Genomic DNA, 24,172 nt, shown 5'->3' on the forward strand with positions numbered 1-24,172 from the left:
ACATTTAGCCTGCGATGTGGTTGCCCCATATTATCCTCTTGAGTGCGACAGTTTATGTGAATCTCACATTTAGCATGCGATGTGAATGCTCCATATTATCCTCTTGAGTGTGACAGTTTATGTGAATCTCACATTTAGCATGCGATGTGAATGCTCCATATTATCCTCTTGAGTGTGATAGTTTATGTGAATTTCACATTTAGCATGCGATGTGAATGCTCCATATTATCCTCTTGAGTGTGATAGTTTATGTGAATTTCACATTTAGCATGTGATGTGAATGCCCCATATTATCTTCTGAGTTTGAAAGGTTACATGAATGGCCTGAAGGCCCCATTTTTAGTATGAGATGATGGGTGTCATAATTGGCAACATGTAACCAAAATATGCACAAAAGCACACATGTCAGAAAGGAAGGAGCATTTTGTTTGCTAGCTGTATTCCCTTGGTCAACTATTAATGCCAGACTTCATTTAACAGTCATAGATATAAAGTAACATTTCTTTATTGTTTTTCTCTTTTGAGCAGCACTGGATCGCCAACAACATATTTGGTCTGGCCTTTGCTCTGAATGGAATTGAATTCTTGCAGCTAAATACTGTTATGACTGGATGTATATTACTGGGTGGTCTCTTCTTCTATGATATTTTCTGGGTCTTTGGTACCAATGTAATGGTAACAGTAGCCAAGAGCTTTGAAGCCCCAATTAAGTGTAAGTAACTAGTCATGATTCAAGTATTATAATAGAATGCAATTCTACCTATGGTATTAGTTGCATGAGTTGATTCCTATCAGAATTAGACACTCATGGTGGTGTCTACTCCTTAGCTTCCATTGTTGCACATCTTTCAGAAAACAGCCAGGCAAGCTGGTTTTTTATTCCTGGCCGGATATATGACTTATCTGTCATCAACTTTCAGATTGGTAATTGCAATGATCAAGTTATCTAGAACTAGCATATGATGTTCTGGTACTTGACTTCAGGACACATCTTCCTCTGTTGCTCTATCAGTGAATTGATTCCATTATAAACTTCTAACAGTATACAATATAAGGAATACAGCATACAGTATAAACAAGGCAAAGGAATTAACAGTATAAGGAATACAGCATACAGTATAAACAAGGCAAAGGAATTAACAATATAAGGAATACAGCATACAGTATAAACAAGGCAAAGGAATTAACAATATAAGGAATACAGCATACAGTATAAACAAGGCAAAGGAATTAACAATATAAGGAATACAGCATACAGTATAAACAAGGCAAAGGAATTAACAATATAAAGAATACAGCATACAGTATAAACAAGGCAAGAATACAGCATACAGTATAAACAAGGCAAAGGAATTAACAATATAAGGAATACAGCATACAGTATAAACAAGGCAAAGGAATTAACAATATAAAGAATACAGCATACAGTATAAACAAGGCAAGAATACAGCATACAGTATAAACAAGGCAAAGGAATTAACAATATAAAGAATACAGCATACAGTATAAACAAGGCAAAGGAATTAACAATATAAGGAATACAGCATACAGTATAAACAAGGCAAAGGAATTAACAATATAAGGAATACAGCATACAGAATAAACAAGGCAAAGGAATTAACAATATAAGGAATACAGCATACAGTATAAACAAGGCAAAGGAATTAACAATATAAGGAATACAGCATACAGTATAAACAAGGCAAAGGAATTAACAATATAAGGAATACAGCATACAGTATAAACAAGGCAAAGGAATTAACAATATAAGGAATACAGCATACAGTATAAACAAGGCAAAGGAATTAACAATATAAGGAATACAGCATACAGTATAAACAAGGCAAAGGAATTAACAATATAAAGAATACAGCATACAGAATAAACAAGGCAAAGGAATTAACAATATAAGGAATACAGCATACAGTATAAACAAGGCAAAGGAATTAACAATATAAGGAATACAGCATACAGTATAAACAAGACAAAGGAATTAACAATATAAGGAATACAGCATACAGTATAAACAAGGCAAAGGAATTAACAATATAAGGAATACAGCATACAGTATAAACAAGGCAAAGGAATTAACAATATAAAGAATACAGCATACAGAATAAAAAAGGCAAAGGAATTAACAATATAAGGAATACAGCATACAGTATAAACAAGGCAAAGGAATTAACAATATAAGGAATACAGCATACAGTATAAACAAGGCAAAGGAATTAACAATATAAGGAATACAGCATACAGTATAAACAAGGCAAAGGAATTAACAATATAAGGAATACAGCATACAGTATAAACAAGGCAAAGGAATTAACAATATAAGGAATACAGCATACAGAATAAACAAGGCAAAGGAATTAACAATATAAGGAATACAGCATACAGTATAAACAAGGCAAAGGAATTAACAATATAAGGAATACAGCATACAGTATAAACAAGGCAAAGGAATTAACAATATAAAGAATACAGCATACAGTATAAACAAGGCAAAGGAATTAACAATATAAGGAATACAGCATACAGTATAAACAAGGCAAAGGAATTAACAATATAAGGAATACAGCATACAGTATAAACAAGGCAAAGGAATTAACAATATAAGGAATACAGCATACAGTATAAACAAGGCAAAGGAATTAACAATATAAGGAATACAGCATACAGAATAAACAAGGCAAAGGAATTAACAATATAAGGAATACAGCATACAGTATAAACAAGGCAAAGGAATTAACAATATAAGGAATACAGCATACAGTATAAACAAGACAAAGGAATTAAGAATATAAGGAATACAGCATACAGTATAAACAAGGCAAAGGAATTAACAATATAAAGAATACAGTATAAACAAGGCAAAGGAATTAACAATATAAGGAATACAGCATACAGTATAAACAAGGCAAAGGAATTAACAATATAAGGAATACAGCATACAGTATAAACAAGGCAAAGGAATTAACAATATAAGGAATACAGCATACAGTATAAACAAGGCAAAGGAATTAACAATATAAGGAATACAGCATACAGAATAAACAAGGCAAAGGAATTAACAATATAAGGAATACAGCATACAGTATAAACAAGGCAAAGGAATTAACAATATAAGGAATACAGCATACAGTATAAACAAGGCAAAGGAATTAACAATATAAGGAATACAGCATACAGAATAAACAAGGCAAAGGAATTAACAATATAAGGAATACAGCATACAGTATAAACAAGGCAAAGGAATTAACAATATAAGGAATACAGCATACAGTATAAACAAGGCAAAGGAATTACTAAGCCGACTGACTTTGTGCTTCTACATTTTTACGAACCAAAAAAATTTGCTGTTGGGACAACAAAACGTGAGACCTGGTTGACCCCCACAGAAGAAATTCATAAAATATTTGCCCTGACCTGTATCCAAGTAATCTTAGGAGCAAGATTGGAAAAATATTGGCATTTTCAACAATAACAACCACCACCACAAATGTCATATGAATGGATATGCATTGTTCACTTGAAATTAAAGGTATTAATTCACTCTCAGCTTTATATTTTGTTATGATCTGATTTTACCTTACACACATCATCCATTTATGTGTGAATGATACATGTCTTTCAAATATGCAGAGTTATAACCCAACACAAATTGCAGCTTTAAAATGTCTTATAATATCATTGACTACTTAGGCTTAAACACAGGGGGCTAAGTGACTTCCACATTTCAAACATGTAAAATAGTAATCTGTTATTTGGTCGTCATTAAATTCTGTGAGTCTCCATCTGTCACAGGAGTTTCAGGTTCGTCTCTATCCCAAAGCCTAAGCTACGGATAGTCCATTATGTACACTAACTCTGTTTCATGGGTTTGTCTTTCATTTTTAGTGGTTTTTCCACAAGACTTGCTGGAAAATGGTCTTGAAGCTAACAACTTTGCAATGCTTGGCCTTGGAGATATTGTGATACCTGGGATTTTCATTGCATTATTGTTGCGTTATGATGTCAGGTGTGTATGCAATTTGTTTGGCATTTTACCTACTTTGTCAGCTATACACAAAACTTTATTGTCATTAGCTGTGAAGGTTTAATATGTAATTTAGCTGTGTAGGTGTCATGTTTACTAGTAATGTATGCTTGACATGTACTTAGCTGTAAAGTAGCAATATAGTAGATATGATTTGCATTTGTATGTTCTTTTACACAGCAAGAAGAAGTCCAACACATATTTTTACACCGGGTTTATTGCCTATCTTCTTGGCCTTCTGATGACGATTGGAGTTATGCATTTCTTCAAGCATGCACAACCTGCCCTCTTATACCTGGTTCCTGCATGTATAGGTCTGCCACTCTTTGTGGCATTACTGAAAGGAGAGGTAAAACAGATCTTGCTGTAAGTATCCACCATGCTACACATAGACCTATACAGATCAATAGCTTGTTATTAGTATCCACCATGTGTAGTGCTACACATAGACCTATATAGATCAATAGCTCGTTATTAGTATCCACCACGTGTAGTGCTACACATAGACCTATATAGATCAATAGCTTGTTATTAGTATCCACCATGTGTAGTGCTACACATAGACCTATATAGATCAATAGCTCGTTATTAGTATCCACCACGTGTAGTGCTACACATAGACCTATATAGATCAATAGCTTGTTATTAGTATCCACCACGTGTAGTGCTACACATAGATCTATTCAGATCAATAGCTTGTTATTAGTATCCACCATGTGTAGTGCTACACATAGACCTATATAGATCAATAGCTCGTTATAAGTATCCACCATGTGTAGTGATACACATAGACCTATATAGATCAATAGCTTGTTATTAGTATCCACCATGTGTAGTGCTACACATAGACCTATACAGATCAATAGCTTGTTATTAGTATCCACCATGTGTAGTGCTACACATAGACCTATACAGATCAATAGCTTGTTATTAGTATCCACCATGTGTAGTGCTACACATAGACCTATTCAGATCAATAGCTTGTTATTAGTATCCACCACGTGTAGTGCTACACATAGATCTATTCAGATCAATAGCTTGTTATTAGTATCCACCATGTGTAGTGCTACACATAGACCTATATAGATCAATAGCTCGTTATAAGTATCCACCACGTGTAGTGCTACACATAGACCTATATAGATCAATAGCTTGTTATTAGTATCCACCATGTGTAGTGCTACACATAGACCTATACAGATCAATAGCTTGTTATTAGTATCCACCATGTGTAGTGCTACACATAGACCTATAAAGATCAATAGCTTGTTATTAGTATCCACCACGTGTAGTGCTACACATAGACCTATACAGATCAATAGCTTGTTATTAGTATCCACCACGTGTAGTGCTACACATAGACCTATATAGATCAATAGCTTGTTATTAGTATCCACCACGTGTAGTGCTGCACATAGATCTATTCAGATCAATAGCTTGTTATTAGCATCCACCATGTGTAGTGCTACACATAGACCTATATAGATCAATAGCTTGTTATTAGTATCCACCACGTGTAGTGCTACACATAGACCTATATAGATCAATAGCTTGTTATTAGTATCCACCACGTGTAGTGCTACACATAGCTCTATTCAGATCAATAGCTTGTTATTAGTATCCACCATGTGTAGTGCTACACATAGACCTATATAGATCAATAGCTTGTTATTAGTATCCACCATGTGTAGTGCTACACATAGACCTATATAGATCAATAGCTCGTTATTAGTATCCACCACGTGTAGTGCTACACATAGATCTATTCAGATCAATAGCTTGTTATTAGTATCCACCATGTGTAGTGCTACACATAGACCTATATAGATCAATAGCTTGTTATTAGTATCCACCACGTGTAGTGCTACACATAGACATATACAGATCAATAGCTTGTTATTAGTATCCACCACGTGTAGTGCTACACATAGACCTATATAGATCAATAGCTTGTTATTAGTATCCACCATGTGTAGTGCTACACATTTCTCTGAGCCTAGCATCGTTACCTTATTTGTCTGTTGCAATGTTTCATAACTGTACATCAGTCCCTATCATGTACAATGTAACTGACACAATCTGCGGACAATGGCACTAGCATGTTTTATCACTCTTCAGATCTATTCTTTAGGGCCCTATGTTTTAATTTTGGATTTGGAAGATTGCATATAGTTCAAAAGCTGAACACTTTACAACTGTAGTAACTCAGAAGCATACCATTCAGATTGTCTGGTGGAAGGTCTTGATACATTGTCCTCATAGTTGCTATTTTTCTCTTTCTAACCATGTGAAAATTGTCCCCATTCGACATCTCTCCTTGTAGAAAACTGATTTTCAAATTCACCAGTTTCTCACCAAAAAAAAAAAATGAATGACGTAACGCGGGTGAATAGGTAAAACGAGCGACTTGACATTAGCACTCCCATTTCGGCAATAAATACACTCTTGCATGTACACGCACAGGTGATTGCCTATTATATATGACATAGACATTGCGAACGTATACAGCCGACCATACCCAGTTGGTACGTACATAGCATTGCACATCACACTCAAACCACAGTTCATAAACCATTCTACCCTAACCCTAACACATTCTACACAGTTCACACAGTTTGCACCACTCTTTTCTGTGTCAGGAATAGCAACAACTTCATTTTCTCTCCCTTTTCGTTCACGCATCCACGCGAATTACTACATCTTAATGTCTGGCACTGAGGCATCGTTCCACACAAGGCCTTAGCTAACCTGCCTAGTTGAATGTAGTACAGGGAAGGTTAGGCCTTAGCTAACCTGCCTAGTTGAATGTAGTACAGGGAAGGTTAGGCCTTAGCTAACCTGCCTAGTTGAATGTAGTACAGGGAAGGTTAGGCTTCGTAGAACTGTCCAATTGTACAATTTACAGTAGCATACAGCGCAATGTAAACAACTAAGAGTCTGCTGTTCAAACTTAGCTTGTGTTACACAAAGACCACGAAATCACTGATGCACTATATTAATAACGGCTTAACATTTTTTTCAAAACATATCTAATTTATAAGACATGTCACAACAAATTAGGGAAGAAATTAATCTGTATTCAAACGCAGGTTTTGTTGTGATTACTGTAGGAACTGAATGCAGAGTGGGTTATGTCACAATCTGCATTGCCCAGATGACCTCACGTTTGCTACTGTTCAAAGTATGTTTAGAATAGCTTTCCTTAACAATTAAAAAATTGTTTCTCTGTCAAACGCAACATTAGCATTCTCATACTTGGGAAATTGTTTATCGTTTTTTAAGGTAACTTGTACGGGCTAGGAGAAAATTCTTTTATCCAATTTCTCTCAGGTATAGTCTATGAATGTAGCTGATTACTTTTGATTAGTGATATATTGAATATGTTTTCTTCATGTCTAACTTACTTAATGTAATTTACTTTGGCAGGATATACTAATGACTTCTGGGTTCATGGGTTGTTTCTTGTTTATAAATGTCTTTGTGTTTGTTTCAAATAACACTGGATATGAGCACACTTTAAAATATACTTCAAATATTTCAGATATAAAGACAATCCAGAAAAGAAGGAAACAGAAGAAAAAGATGAGGAAGCCAAGAAATCCAAGTGAAATGATGATGGAGACTCGTGTTTGACCTGAGGAAGGAATCTCCTAAAAGGGATCTCCATGTACTGGCTAACTTCAGCAGCAGCATAATGTATTAAATGCTGCTGCTGCATGAATCATGTTTAACTGTTTTAGTATTGAGTGAATACACTCCTAAAAGGGATCTCCATGTACTGGCTAACTTCAGCAGCAGCATAATGTATTAAATGCTGCTGCTGCGTGAATCATGTTTAACTGTTTTAGTATTGAGTGAATACACTCCTAAAAGGGATCTCCATGTACTGGCTAACTTCAGCAGCAGCATAATGTATTAAATGCTGCTGCTGAATGAATCATGCTTAACTGTTTTAGTATATAGTTTGTTTATTCTGTGTGGTAAAAAGAGATTAGTAGAATGCACTCTGCATAGGAAAGCCCTCAGCATATAAACCCTACCACATGCATACTTCCAGAAATTGTATGCCTCTCAAGAATGTTGTAGAAGAAGCTACTTTATTCTTCATCGTTTTGTCAAAAAGGTTAGATACCACGTTCTTATGTGTTCAGAGTGTGGTGTACATCATTTATGCAGCTCTGAGATACCAAATGTGAAATGTATAGTACACTATCCATAGCTGTATGATACAACATGGTGAATGATTGGAGTGCACTATCCATAGCTGTATGATACTACATGGTGAATGATTGGAGTGCACTATCCATAGTTGTATGATACAACATGGTGAATGATTGGAGTGCACTATCCATAGCTGTATGATACAACATGGTGAATGATTGGAGTACACTATCCATAGCTGTATGATACAACATGGTGAATGATTGGAGTACACTATCCATAGCTGTATGATACAACATGGTGAATGATTGGAGTACACTATCCATAGCTGTATGATACAACATGGTGAATGATTGGAGTGCACTATCCATAGCTGTATGATACAACAGGTGAATGATTGGAGTGCACTATCCATAGCTGTATGATACAACATGGTGAATGATTGGAGTACACTATCCATAGCTGTATGATACAACATGGTGAATGATTGGAGTGCACTATCCATAGCTGTATGATACAACATGGTGAATGATTGGAGTACACTATCCATAGCTGTATGATACAACATGGTGAATGATTGGAGTACACTATCCATAGCTGTATGATACAACATGGTGAATGATTGGAGTACACTATCCATAGCTGTATGATACAACATGGTGAATGATTGGAGTGCACTATCCATAGCTGTATGATACAACATGGTGAATGATTGGAGTGCACTATCCATAGCTGTATGATACAACATGGTGAATGATTGGAGTGCACTATCCATAGCTGTATGATACAACATGGTGAATGATTGGAGTACACTATCCATAGCTGTATGATACAACATGGTGAATGATTGGAGTGCACTATCCATAGCTGTATGATACAACATGGTGAATGATTGGAGTGCACTATCCATAGCTGTATGATACAACATGGTGAATGATTGGAGTGCACTATCCATAGCTGTATGATACAACATGGTGAATGATTGGAGTGCACTATCCATAGCTGTATGATACAACATGGTGAATGATTGGAGTGCACTATCCATAGCTGTATGATACAACATGGTGAATGATTGGAGTACACTATCCATAGCTGTATGATACAACATGGTGAATGATTGGAGTGCACTATCCATAGCTGTATGATACAACATGGTGAATGATTGGAGTGCACTATCCATAGCTGTATGATACTACATGGTACTACATGGTGAATGATTGGAGTACACTATCCATAGCTGTATGATACTACATGGTACTACATGGTGAATGATTGGAGTACACTATCCATAGCTGTATGATACTACATGGTGAATGATTGGAGTTGCTATCTTACAAGTACATGTTGAATATATACAGCAGTTGATTTATATACAATCTGTAAGCTTACATTCACAAACTAGTACAGTTCTTCTTCACTGTCTTCACATGATACTTGCAAGTAAGGTCCGAGCATGTGTGTGTATTTGCTGGTGTATCGTTGTACATATGTTTGTGACACATGCTTGTAAATCTAAAAGTACCTGTCATCATGTGATCGCATAATTGGCATGGGGCTTACCTAGTACAGGAACCCTAATTTCAGGGGTGTAGTGCATGTTATGGTTGACACTGGTCAAAATGTGAATATCTTTATAGCCATATAAATCATAAATGGTATAAGTGAGATAGTACATTGTGAATGCATTGGAAGAGTAAAAAGGCATACTCAAGTCAGAAGAGGTCCAAAGTAGGAATATACAGAAAAGAACAGAACTGAAGGTTGCCAGATCACATACCTCACATGCTGCTTCCTTATTATTGGCCACAGAACCCTACTTTTTTCTTTTTGGATGTCAACAGTCATTTAAAGGTCAACGTTTGTTTTTTTCTTTACCACAACAACTCATATGCTATCATGAACAAAGCTTAACATGCCAATTGCTATTTAATAGATGGAAAAGTGTGCATCATGTGAATAAATCATGAGGCCAAGGTAGGTATACCTTGTAAACACCATACCTCAAGAAGCAAGAGATTGACAGACAGGTGTGTCTTCTATGTGATAAGCACAAGAAAGTTTTTGGTTGAGGTCAAAGGTCGTTTGTGTTCTTAAAGTGATAAATTTGAAAATCCTTGGAACTCACTTAAGAACACTGTTATGGACAGTTGATGTGTCACAGTTTTGGTGTTCAGTGGTCACCAATATTATGTTGAGATATTGGGTAAAGATACCCTGTTATAAGTAAAGCATCATAGTATATGAAAACCAATATTGAAAGATAAAACATGTAAGTTGTTGACAGACTTGATAGTATGAAACTTCAACTGTAGGACGGCAGTTTAGGCATGAAAATGCAGTGTCGTCATCCGGTTGATTCTAATACACTTATAATCAAATTATGCAAAAGCCAATATGAATTTGTCAGACTTGTGATCTTTCTCTTCCTTATATGAAAACAGACATAACTAATCAAGCTGATGATCTGCATTGGTATGAAGATATAACTATTTCAATCTTACTAAGATTAAGTATTTCAATCTTATTAAGATTAAGTATTTAAATCTTATTAAGATTAAGTATTTCAATCTTATTAAGCATTTCAATCCTATGAAGATTAAGTATTTCAATCTTATGAAGATTTAAGTTTTTCAATCTTATTTAGATTAAACATTTCAGTCTTATTAAGATTAAGTATTTCAATCTTATGAAGATTAAGTATTTCAATCTTATTAAGATTAAGTATTTCAATCTTATTAAGATTAAGTATTTCAATCTTATTAAGATTAAGTATTTCAATCTTATGAAGATTTAAGTATCTCAGTCTTATTTAGATTAAACATTTCAGTCTTATTAAGATTAAGTATTTCAATCTTATGAAGATTAAGTATTTCAATCTTATTTAGATTAAAACTGTCAACCTTATTAAGATTAAGTATTTCAAATTGACCCCAATTGGTGCCTACAGGTGTGTTATGGAACTCAGTTGTGCTATGGTACAGTAACTTAGAAAATAGGTTAAAGCATGTATTTTACATGAAAATGTTATCACCTGGTTGGAGGGTTTTCATGAAATCAATTCTTTCTTCTAGAAGAGCATCTTTCTCTTCCTGAAGGATCACTGCCAACATGAGTAGGTGAACATTGTGTGCACCCAATAACCATTAACAAGTGTCCGACCACAGGTTACGAGGCCGATGGCTCAGTAACCTTTGCAATCGTGCTGGCGTGTCTGTGTGTTTATGTGACGGCTAGCTTGTAAGATGCACAAGTTGAGTCAATGTCATGCTTGGTAGGTAGATGACCCATGATGTGTAGATGTGTCCTATTGTTTGTGGTTCCCATCATGAATATTAATGAGAGGGCTGGGCTTAACAAATTCTTAAAATGTCAAAATCTCTTCAACAGTATGTCAGATTTAGCTCACACTTGGTATGGTGATGTAACTACATAGTAAGTTTAGTGTATGCTCTTTGCCATCAACTTTGACCTCATTATTACTCATGAATTGGTAAAGCTTGTAAACATGATATCTCATCAACCACAAGTTAAATCAATGTCATACTTGGTAGATAAATAGCCCCATGATTGAAAATGGTAGAGGTCAACAGGTGTCAGTGTCTGAAAACCTTTAAACATAACTCTTAAATTGATACTAAAATAAATCAGTCAATTCTCCAATGGTATGATTTTCTTTTAGTGAACATAGTTTGGTCAAATTCAGTTAAGTTTTGTGAATAACTATCACTAGGTAAAGCCTTATCTGTATACATCTATCAAGGGAGTGGGGTCCCCAGAGACGTCTCTATTTGTTTATTAAAACTGGAGCATGGGTTGATAACTATCACTAGGAATAGCCTTATCTGTATATGTCAGTCAAGGGAATGGGGTCCCCCAGAGATGTCTCTATTTGACTTCTAAAGCTGCAGCATGGGTTGATAACTATCACTAGGAATAGCCTTATCTGTATATGTCAGTCAAGGGAATGGGGTCCCCAGAGATGTCTCTATTTGACTTCTAAAGCTGCAGCATGGGTTGATTACTATCAAGCATAGTATGGTATAGATTTCTCATCAGTTGTCCTGTACAGCTATTTCAATTGTTCTATTTTTGTCCTGTTATTTCTGGGAAGATTAATGTTCCTAAGAAAATTTATGTAAAGCATGACAAATATTGATTTTGGGGCCTTGTTTTCCTAAATATATTAAAATGGAGGGATTGCATTGTTAAATTGTTTTTTTTTAGTTATTTTTAGTTGGTTTCTCTGCTGGTTATATTGTTGTGCATGTTTTCTGTGCTGTTAATTGCCTTTGTTTATTCTTATATTAAGAGGAAGTTTCCACATTGTTTGTCTGGGAATTATACAAAGGAAATGTTAATCTGTCTCATATTTCACAACCAATGACATCACAAGACAGTTGAATGGGATTTATGTCTCTTATGTAGTCACATTGGAGGACCAGCTTGTAAGATGTTGACAGGGTCATTACATGATTGTATCTGCAAGGCTTATTTTAAGGACACTAATTGTTCAGATTTTATAAATGCTCACTCTTAAAACTCTTTCTTTTTGGATGCAATGAAATGTGCATTAACATTTGTTCTGCCAATTGAGAATCTTGGAAGCATAGTATATCATTAAGAATGTCTAGATAGTATGAAGAGTAAACTACATAAAGAAGAGCTTCCATCTAGTAAAGGATGACTTAAAGGCATTGAAGATTCGCTCCAAACCAAGTGCTGCCCTCTGCAAAAGTTAACTTTTCGTTGCTTGCAAATGACGTTTTCTTCTTGTCGCTACAAAATGCAGACAGTAATGAAATGTGATACCTTGTTATCTTTATCTGGACCTGATATGTCCAGCGCTGCTATGTACACTGTTTTGTGGGTATTGATCGTAACTGCATTTATTGACTGTACACTAGTGTCTAATTACTGACAGTAGCAAGCTGTGTGTGTATTTTCTAGGATCGATGGTGGTGTCTAACACTTCTGTTAAACCTCATTCGAAACTTGGTCAGATTACCGGCATCAGACGTTTCTTTGTGTGCGAGTCTTCACTCCCTTTAAGGCAGAAGTTGAAGTAATAGAAATCATAATATTTCTATAGCTGTTGAGTTTTCAAGTTATTTACCTTCAACCTATGCTGGCATACTCCACCAAATAGGTTCCTTTGAAGTCATATAAGCAAGAGAGCACCATTATGACATTCAACACTATTTGAACTGAATTGTAAATGTGTCATTGCAAGTCTCATATTGTCCCATTGAGTTTAGTGTTGCATCAGAGTAATTGACCTTATAGTCTGTGTATTAGACTGAATAGCCCAGTTGATAACCTTTACTTGTTTTAAAGGCTTCCTGTTCTCTCCTAGCGAGTTGAGAACTTTCTCGGGAATGTACCCTTACCCCTGCAGATGTTTAATTTAAGCACAAAAATACCTTTCAGAGAAGAACTGTTTCATTGGAATGTATTTGAAAGCCCAAAGTAACGATTTATTGGTCGACAACTTCCAGAATTTTCAATGATAAATGTTGATTTTCGGGTTTCGATAAGTTGGATTTACAGTTACCTCGATTATCGGTTCAAAACATGGAAGATCAGTTAAAATCCCATGCACGACCCCGTTATCCAGGTTTACCTTATTATTTAATATTATATCTTGTTTATCTAATATTCCCGGTTTATCTTATTACTGAGCATTTGGCTTGCTATTGACGTGATCTTTTCCAAGGCGAACCTTATTTACGGAATTCCTGTCTTGCTATTGCCTGCCTAATACCCACATTTAATTTTACGGTATAACAGCCTCAACGATCAAGACGTTAGATGAATGCGTGTGGGGAGGGGGGGGGGGTGGGGAAAACTAGTGAATAATTGGGGTTAGGGTCACATCAGAGTACTAAGAAAGTCCCGCGCATTCTTCCTCGTATGTGCTGAGGATAATGTAAACTTATCACGGTCGTAAACCAGCTCTATGCAGGGACGTTTATCTCTGTGTTTATCTCTAGAAGCTGTGTTTATCTCTAGAAGTCATCGCTGGATCCTATTGTAAACATGCGGGTAATGGGACATCTTATCGCGATGGAACACATGAAGCGATTCAACGTGCCAAGTTAGAATGTGCATATAGGCCTACATTACATAACCTACAGAGTCCACTGTAAAAGATATACTTCCCATAGAAGGCATCATAGCTCACTGAAAGTATAAAATTATCGAGATAAAAGTAGAAATGGCGATTAGGCGATCGTTTATTTAAAGGAGAAAAAAACCCTAGCCTTTTCTGCTTGGAGAATATCGTTTTGCAGTACGCTCTTTTTCGACAGCTTAATAAATCATTTCTTTCAACCTTAAAAGTCGATTCAATAGTCACCCATGGCATGCACCATTGTTGAATTCCGACAGTTACCGCTTGCTTCGTGACGTAAGCGAGACATTAAAACAGAAAAAGTGTTGCCAATACCAACAATAATTAAAATATATTGTGTTAGATAAAAAGTTTGTTTTTCAAATATAATACATTCTAAAAAGTTTTAGCAGAAAAAATGTTATCCAAGTGTAAATATGTGTTTTTTGTTAACAGTATCGAGGATTTTACGACGGCTGTAATTGCACATTGAAACCTTTTGAGCCTACATTTCCTACGCACCGTTAAAGATAACTAAGCCAATATCTTGTCAAATTTTTCTCCCGAAACACTTTCCGGATTCGGGAATTTTTGGATGCATTTTTGGATGCATTTGTACTTTGTAGCATTCACACAAATTTCTGATAAGCACACTATGTAAATACGACATTTCCAGATAGAAAAAACTGCAGTAGCTGGTAAATGTGGCTATGAATTATCTATAATGAGTACAAGAATCCTATTGTTTTTGGTGGAGGATTCAGCAGATGCTATACTCTTACTTAAACATGACATCATAATATCAGCAGATTCATCAGATGTGATATTGGCATATGGAGTACAAGATCACAGTTATTCATGGTGACATTTTGTGCAAGGACATGGTGTTCAGGAAAGCACATACCTGGTCAGAGATCTTAATATATATTGTTGTTATGAAATTGAGCATAATTTATATTTTCAAGAACCTAATTAGTAATTCCTGATCACTTTCTTGGTACATCCATGATCTCACCATACTTGACTGGTACAGGTCTAAGATGTTGTTTGTGTCTAAGTTTAACCAGAAATTACTGCACAATATCTTAAACTGCTCAGAAGTCTCAATATTAAAGAACTCGGGGATTTACTTTGTCACAAAAAAACTAGAGTTTCCCTTATTAGTGATTGTTATTACAACAAGTATATTTAGTGACAGTCTGACAGATATTGCCCAAATATTTGTCCAAATGTAATGCTGATGGAAGAACATTTGAATTCGACAGAGGTCAAAGTCTGGAAACCTTGTAAACTTGCAGACACTATTTCTTTGATGAATGGCTGTCATAGGATTTGACCTTTCCTCTTGTGGCTGAGTGTGTTCTACTTTCACGAATGACTGTTATCTGTCATCAGCATTCAGAATACCTTTGCAATGACGACGTTAACTGCTGGTATAACGTTCTGGTACTTAAACTGACACATTTCCCCCAGTTGCTGTATCAATCAGGTAATTCCATATAAAATAAAGCAAGGCATCACTTAGTCTGCTGGTTTGTGGTTCTTCATTTTCCGCCAACAAATTTGCTCTTCGGACAACAAGACGGTGAGACCTGGTTGACCCCACAGAAAAAAAATCCTACAATATTTGCCCTGTCCTGTATTAGACCGGCAGCCCAGTGCACTTTGATCAAACGAACGAGGTACCAATATCTGAGTATTGGAACATTTGTGGAAAAACCCAGTATATCCAAAAGTGGATGTCTGCCGTGGTCGCTCTGCTGCATGTGGCCCCTGGGGCCGGTTAAAGGGGGCCCAAAAATGCATCTGATCAAACGAACGAGGTACCACTTGAAAACAATGTCAACTTAATGCATGAATGCCACATAGTACTGAATGGCCCATGCCAGGCAAATTTTCTGCTGCAAAGGACCCGCCAGACGCCCAAGAAGGGCCCCTAAAAAAATGCATCTGATCAAACGAACGAGGTACCACTTGAAACCAATGTCAACTTAATGCATGAATGCCGCAAAGTACTGAATGGCCTATGCCAGACAAATTTTCTGCTGCTAAGGGCCCGCCAGACGCCCCCAAATATGGCCCAAATGCCCATTAGCGTAGCATTGACCCAGATTAAATGTACAAGGTACCACTCAAAACCGGTTTGGAATGTTCGGGTTGATCTTACAGACTATGGAAATCATCATGCCAGACAAATTTTCTGCTACAAAGGGCCCGCCAGACGCCCCAAAAGGGCCCATAAAAATGCATTTGATCAAACGAACGAGGTACCACTTGAAACCAATGTCAACTTAATGCATGAATGCCACAAAGTACTGAATGGCCCATGCCAGACAAATTTTCTGCTGCAAAGGGCCCGCCAGACGCCCCCAAATATGGCCCAAATGCCCATTATCGTAGCATTGACCCAGATTAAATATGCAAGGTACCACTCAAAATCGGTTTGGAATGTTCGGGTTGATCTTACAGACTATGGAAATCATGCCAGACAAATTTTCTGCTACAAACGGGCTAACAGACACTAAAAAAGGGCCCCCAAATGGGCCATGATCAATCATAGTTGGTACCACACAAAACCAATATTAAATGCAAAGGTACTTTCCACAGAGTAAAGAACTGCCAATGCAAGACAAATTTTCTTCTGCATAGGTCCCACCAGATAGAAAGTATAGGTGGCCCAATGCGGCCCTATATGGGCCTAATGAATTGTATATCAATGCAGACTATATGTGCCTTGTGACATGACATTTGTCGTAACAATCAAGAACATCCTGAATTATTCAAATTCCTTCCCGCTACATAGGCCAATGGAATAATGAGATTAGTATACTAGTAGGTGTATCAATTACTGAACATTTCAATGAGCAAAACAAAAATGACGCGAACTCAGTCTTTGAGGGAGATCCTGACAGTTATAATGCATTCTCAAATCCATTCTTTTTCCTTTTATCCATTCGTTTTCCTTTTATCCAGTCAGTACTTTGTATCGTGAGCAGTGTTTAACTTGGCAGTTACTTTGTTTCGCTGGAAACACTGGAGCAGATTAAAATCAGTTTATGTATTGTAAATAAGAAACCCAAAATCATTTTGTATCTTAAAACAGTGTGTTTACGTTAGCATTGTAAATCTACAAAGTTTAAAATCTTGAGAAAGAACGCTTAAGTGTTATCTTAAGACATACATGTAATCGAACAAAAGAGATCGTTTTGTTTCTTAAGCTCAGACAAAGAAACAATTATCAAACAATGGTGAAAATGCTTTATAACGTGTACTTAACGATAAAGGTTTGGGTTGAAACTGTCCAATATGGTTTTTAAAAGATACATAATTGAAGCATAGAAATGTATATATACCTTTATGCTAGGTACACTCTTTAAAGGACTTAAAATGCTAAGATTGAACAAACAAATACTGATATCACCACGTATGACTACATTCCTTGATACAAAATATAAAAATGAGTAATTGGCGTATATTACTCCATCTTGGTCTTTTAGAACTTCCATCATTACACTAATTCAATTCGAATAGCTTGTAACAAGTCCAACAAATAGATGTGGCATCCATTTTTCAGAAATATGAATGCTAGATGAGGGTTTTTGTTTTTATCTATGAAGGAATCTTTTACCTTTCAAGAAAGTCATCTTGCTAGTTTAAAATGTACTAAAATCATAATTGGCAAAGATAGTAACAAAAGATCACTATGTGATTACTCTGAACATGACACATGTTAGGTTCGAAGTATAAGAACTGAGAATTCATGTCTCTTGACAGTGATTAAACACTGGAGTGTGTGCATTGTAAAAAGACACTGCATTTGCCATTCAGACAGATCTCAAAAGAATCATTAGTAAGTTTATGAAAATTAAGTATTCCCATGAACTTGATTCTAAAAAGACAATGGAAGCTCAAATCTATGTTTCATTGTCGGAGTCATCACTCCAAGATGGTTCAGTACTTGAATCATCGGCATCAAACTCGGAAGCCACGTCTGGTCGGCTACTTTGAAAAACTTCGCTCAGTTTCCCCTCTTGAAATAGATGATCTGGGAGAGCCGGTCCCTCAAACCAGTCAGGGCTGTAGCACCCATTCTTGCTCTTCCAACCGTAGTTCTGTGGATCCAAGCCAGGCAAGACTCTTCCTCAGAGTGTTAGAATTATAATGTGGGGAACTGTAATTTTTGCCCAGGCCAGCAAATCCCAAAATATTTAGAGGCTTAGGTGAAATTGTTATCTTTATTTTGCTTAGAGCAGCGAATAGCTAAATAAGATAAAACACTGGTCTTGTGTACAGTAACTCCAATTTATGCTGGAAACAATATAATCATGAGCTTGAAATGTCATGTTACAAGGCACATATATCCAATTCTTCAGACCCATATATAGGGCCACATTGGGCCACCTATTCTTTCTATCTGGTGGGACCTATGCAGAAGAAAATTTGTCTTGCATTGGCAGTTCTTTACTCTGTGGAAAGTACCTTTGCATTTTATATTATTTTTGTGTGGTTCCAAACCGGTTTTGAGTGGTACCTTGCATATTTAATCTGCGTCAATGCTACGATAATGGGCATTTGGGCCATATTTGGGGACGTCTGGCGGGCCCTTAGCAGTAGAAAATTTGTCTGGCATAGGCCATTCAGTACTTTGTGGCATTCATGCATTAAGTTGACATTGGTTTCAAGTGGTACCTCGTTCGTTTGATCAAATGCATTTTTATGGGCCCTTTAAGGGCGTCTGGCGGGCCCTTTGTAGCAGAAAATTTGTCTGACATGATGATTTCCATAGTCAGTAAGATCAACCCGAACATTCCAAACCGATTTTGAGTGGTACCTTGCATATTTAATCTGGGTCAATGCTACGCAAGCGGGCATTTGGGCCATATTTGGGGGCGTCTGGTGGGACCTTAGCAGCAGAAAATTTGTCTGGCATAGGCCATTCAGTACTTTGTGGCATTCATGCATTAAGTTGACATTGGTTTCAAGTGGTACCTCGTTCGTTTGATCAAATGCATTTTTATGGGCCCTTTAAGGGCGTCTGGCGGGCCCTTTGTAGCAGAAAATTTGTCTGACATGATGATTTCCATAGTCAGTAAGATCAACCCGAACATTCCAAACCGATTTTGAGTGGTACCTTGCATATTTAATCTGGGTCAATGCTACGCAAACGGTCATTTGGGCCATATTTGGGGGCGTCTGGTGGGCCCTTAGCAGCAGAAAATTTGTCTGGCATGGGCCATTCAGTACTCTGTGGCATTCATGCGTTAAGTTGACATTGGTTTCAAGTGGTACCTCGTTCGTTTGATCAAATGCATTTTTATGGGCCCTTTTGGGGCGTCTGGCGGGCCCTTTGTAGCAGAAAATTTGTCTGGCATGATGATTTCCATAGTCTGTAAGATCAACCCGAACATTCCAAACCGGTTTTGAGTGGTACCTTGTATATTTAATCTGGGTCAATGCTACGCTAATGGGCATTTGGGCCATATTTGGGGGCGTCTGGCGGGCCCTTAGCAGCAGAAAATTTGTCTGGCATAGGCCATTCAGTACTTTGCGGCATTCATGCATTAAGTTGACATTGGTTTCAAGTGGTACCTCGTTCGTTTGATCAGATGCATTTTTTTAGGGGCCCTTCTTGGGCGTCTGGCGGGTCCTTTGCAGCAGAAAATTTGTCTGGCATGGGTCATTCAGTACTATGTGGCATTCATGCATTAAGTTGACATTGGTTTCAAATGGTACCTCGTTCGTTTGATCAGATGCATTTTTGGGCCCCCTTTAACCGGCCCCAGGGGCCACATGCAGCAGAGCGACCACGGCAGACATCCACTTTTGGATATACTGGGTTTTTCCACAAATGTTCCAATACTCAAATATTGGTACCTCGTTCGTTTGATCAAAGTGCACTGGGCTGCCGGTCTATATCCAAGTTATAAGGAATCACGAAGCCTGCTAACATTCTGGTTTAACCAAGTTTTGGAGAAATGATTTTCTGCATGTTATGGTCAAAACCACGTCATTATTGCTCCTTGTATCGTAAAGATGAAACATTTTTGTATCGTGAATGTACAAAGATTTGTTGAATTTGTACGAATACTGCAACGAAACAAGCCATATCAGTTATTTAATCGTGGCAATTGAGCTGAAAATTACTATTTGTATGACGTCCAAATCATATGTATCCACTGAGGAAAAAATATTTAAAATGTTTAATTGTAGTGAAAGAGAACATTGACAACTTTCCAAAGTAGGCCTCAACATTTCACAGTAAAATTCAGGGTAAAAGCAACTAACTTATAGAAAGTAGGCCTATAGCTTTTGAACGATGTCTACCACAATGGCATTTACAGACCGACTACTACGATCCCTCTAACTGGAGTAAACTACTTCAAAATGCCATGGCTAGACTTTGGAGAGAGATATTGAGATGTTTCTCAACTGACAGTGTAGAATGTAATTGATACGCAATCATTTGCGACACTATGTCTGTTATAGAAATATTCCGACTTAATGGATTGTCTGTTTTTGGTCTTGAGAATTCATCTTGCCATGCACAGGTGATGATAATGACCTCGGATTAACCAGCCTACGAAAGGCAAAACAGAAGGGCGCGTTGTATGTACTTAGTTCTGCAAGCGCTCTGTAACTTGCTGGTCGTCATGTCGTCAATATGTACGAGTCCGAGACACATTGGTTACTGCTGATAGAGTTGGACTTGTGTGGTCTAGACCAGACGACTACGCGTAGTTTATATGCAACATATCAACTTACAAACTATCGTTATAGTAGGCCAATGATATATTGCGTCTATGCGTTATATTATACCCTTTAGTTTTGATTATTTTGGCTCCAAAGAAGGACTTGTCAACTCATGTGGGGTCGGATGATTGTCACAATCATTTCGCCTCTGTGAGGTGTTTACGCGTCTGATAGCCAACGCTGGTATTTAGGCTACAGCTGCATATGTTTAGCGGCATTGAAGAAATCGTTTCGGTGTGAAACAGTCAAGTAACCCAATGTTAGATGATATTGCTTGCCTTAGCTTTCTCCAAATAATGGAAGCCTGTAAGTAACTTCATATCATACCTGTGGATAAAGATCACAGTCAAAGATCTTGGGCTTGGCTCTACTCAGTTGAACTGGACATTGGCATTATAACTTCCTCGTTACTAAAATAAAACAACTAAATATTGTACTATCCAACAAAAGAAGGACAATTGTGACTGGCAGACTACATCTACACATCACGCATTCTAATAAACTCAAAATGTTGATCAATTGATGAGTAACACTTAACCTCAGATATTCCCTTATTGATATAATAAAAAAAGTATCAAACACTGCGATAACTTTTAACATGTTTGAAATCTGTTAAAGGGAGGGAACAAAAGTTGGTTGAGAAATACAGAAGCCAATGTAGGTAAGTATTGCAAACAGCTTTATATTTTCACATGGCATCCTAAGGATTACTTACGTCTGACACATTTTTCTTTACTGCCCTTTCACAAATTGTTTAAACCTAGGTTGCTGACAATGTGAGCAAACTTCTAAGAGGGATGGTACAACTTTTGTGCCCCCTCACAACCAACTTAAGTTATATCCATATCAGATACACAGATAGCAAGTTGGCTTCGTGACTGATTCCTTGTCACGTTTTGCACAAACAGTAATCTGAAACAACATTTCCAAGTGTTGGCCGTGACTTCCTTCAATTGAATAGCAAGGTTCTTTCACGTATGCGGATTTACCTATAACTTATCTTCAGATACGAACTTCACTCAACTTTACTTTGACAGTCATCATGTGTATACAAGGTTTTAGACTTTTTGCTTCTGTTGAGCTCAAATGACCTTTGACCTCCACCAATTTCCATGGGAGTTTTGTACACAAGCTACATACTATAATAATGAAGTTCAACCAAGATGTGCCTTTTGAGCGATCGTGTTTACAAGGTTTTCAAACTTTCACCTATGACGTTGAGCTCAAATGACCTTTGACCTCCATCAATTTCCATGGGAGTCTTGAACACAAGCTACATACTATAATAATGAAGTTCAACCAAGATGTGCCTTTTGAGTGATCGTGTTTACAAGGTTTTCAGACTTGATGTTGACCTCAAATGGTCTTTATAACCATCACAAGAACAGAACAGTGTTCCTGTACTCAATAAAACAGATCTACATATCAAGCATGAACTTATAATCCACCATGAACTTTTTGAGTTACCATGTTTACAATCAGGTGTCACACACACGCCATCACCATGGGATTCCTGTTGCCTCCGGAAAGGAATAAAAAAGTACCAGGAGCAGAAGTATTTTAAAGTAATTTGATGGTTGGACCTCCCTTAAACCGAAATAACCTACGCTTGTTTGCACGGTGAACGCATTGAAGCCACTGCCATGGGCAACAACTTGGACAAATTCAGGATTGAGCATATGGGTTGCTGGTAGATTACATAGAATTTATGTTGACAAACAGATACAGACATATTTATGGCTGGGGTCCATTGACTACGCCAATTGTGCGTAATACAACGAGGCCTTATTTACTTATTTTTAGAATTCCTCACTTGGGGTATGATATGCATCCAAAGTAACCTACTTGAGATATCATGTTTACAAGGTTTCAACATTTGAACAGTGATGAATAAAATGACCTTTCACTTCTTATATAAACATTATAGGACTCGTATCTTTTCAATATCCAGCCTCTACATACTAACTATGAGATTAGCTACTTGAGATATCGTGTTTACAACGTTTTCAGATAGTGACATCCGCCGACCACAAATGAACCTTGACTCCAATGCACACGATACGGCTCATTTACTCACTATGGAGCATCCACATCGGAGGCGGCAACCCAAAGTCCATTGTTTAAAGGCATTGAAGACTCGCCCCAAACCGCGTGCGGCCATCTGAAAAAGTTAACTTTCTGTTGCTTGCAAGTGACGTTTTGTTCGTGTCGCTACAAAATGCAGACAGTAATGAAACGTGATACCTTGTTATCTTTAGCTGGACCTGAGATGTCCGTCGGTGGGTAATAACCGCAGCTGCCATGTACTGACTGTACACTAGTGTCTAATTACCGATGGTAGCAAGCTGTGAGTGTATTTTCTGGGATCGATGGTGTTGTCTAACACTTCTGTTACACCTCATTCGAAACTAGGTCAGATTACCGGCATTAGACGTTTCTTTTTGCGCGAGTCTTCACACCATTTAAGCACAAAGTTTTCACGCTTTTCGCCTCTGCTGACTTCAAATGAGCTTTGCCCTCAACCATATATTACCATGACTTAACATGAGGTACCCACTTCTTTTATAAGATTCATCCAATATTCCCTTCTTTAGATATATCGGGTTCAAAAGGTTTTCAGATTTTGACCTTTGCTGTCCTCACATGATCGACCCTATGAAATCAATGTAGTTCATTTACTTAATATACACTGACAAAGATTGATATCAATCAACCTGTCGTGTTTACAAGTAATTAAAGGCGTCACACATACCCCCCCCCCCACCCCTTCACGCCATTATGAACTGGAAAAGTTACGATTCACATTGGAACCACCCAAAGGTATCCCGGTGACCAGTGGGGTAGGAAGGTACTTTTGAGTGGGGGGCTGAAGACTTATGGCCGGCCTGGGGGAGGGGTGTAAGGGGAGGGGGTGTCCCCCTCCCTTTTGGAATTTTTTGCATTTCCAGGTAGCCTCAGATGCAATTTGGTGCAATATAGCACACTTCAACATCGACTCCATTTTGTAAACTTAATTTTGTATTTTCACCTGGCCTTAGATGCAATTTGGTGCTCCAAATGAGATTTTTTTTTCTCATTTGGAAATGAAAAAGGGGTTTTCTGACTTGCGAAGCGGG

At 37.2% G+C, this 24,172-nt stretch overlaps 1 protein-coding gene and 1 long non-coding RNA gene across 2 annotated transcripts in view; one reads left to right on the forward strand and one right to left on the reverse strand.

The window, feature by feature from the left end:
* LOC139973043 (minor histocompatibility antigen H13-like) overlaps positions 1 to 8,311 on the forward strand; it is a 28,159-nt gene extending 19,848 nt beyond the window's left edge. The window contains exons 6-9 of the mRNA XM_071979401.1: positions 529 to 712; positions 3,898 to 4,018; positions 4,217 to 4,402; positions 7,578 to 8,311. Coding sequence (XP_071835502.1) covers positions 529 to 712; positions 3,898 to 4,018; positions 4,217 to 4,402; positions 7,578 to 7,644 — 558 coding nt within the window. The 3' untranslated portion in view covers positions 7,645 to 8,311. The remainder of the gene's footprint in view (positions 1 to 528; positions 713 to 3,897; positions 4,019 to 4,216; positions 4,403 to 7,577) is intronic.
* Positions 8,312 to 8,846: 535 nt separating this feature from the next.
* On the reverse strand, positions 8,847 to 24,167 carry LOC139973044 (uncharacterized). The gene is made up of 2 exons (XR_011795121.1): positions 11,098 to 24,167; positions 8,847 to 11,049 (listed from the first exon to the last, which is right to left on the reverse strand). It is a non-coding gene; the product is annotated as an uncharacterized lncRNA (long non-coding RNA).
* Between the last annotated feature and the right edge of the window lie 5 nt (positions 24,168 to 24,172).

This window comes from Apostichopus japonicus, chromosome 9 (assembly GCF_037975245.1).
Source record: "Apostichopus japonicus isolate 1M-3 chromosome 9, ASM3797524v1, whole genome shotgun sequence".
NCBI classification, from domain to species: domain Eukaryota; kingdom Metazoa; phylum Echinodermata; class Holothuroidea; order Aspidochirotida; family Stichopodidae; genus Apostichopus; species Apostichopus japonicus.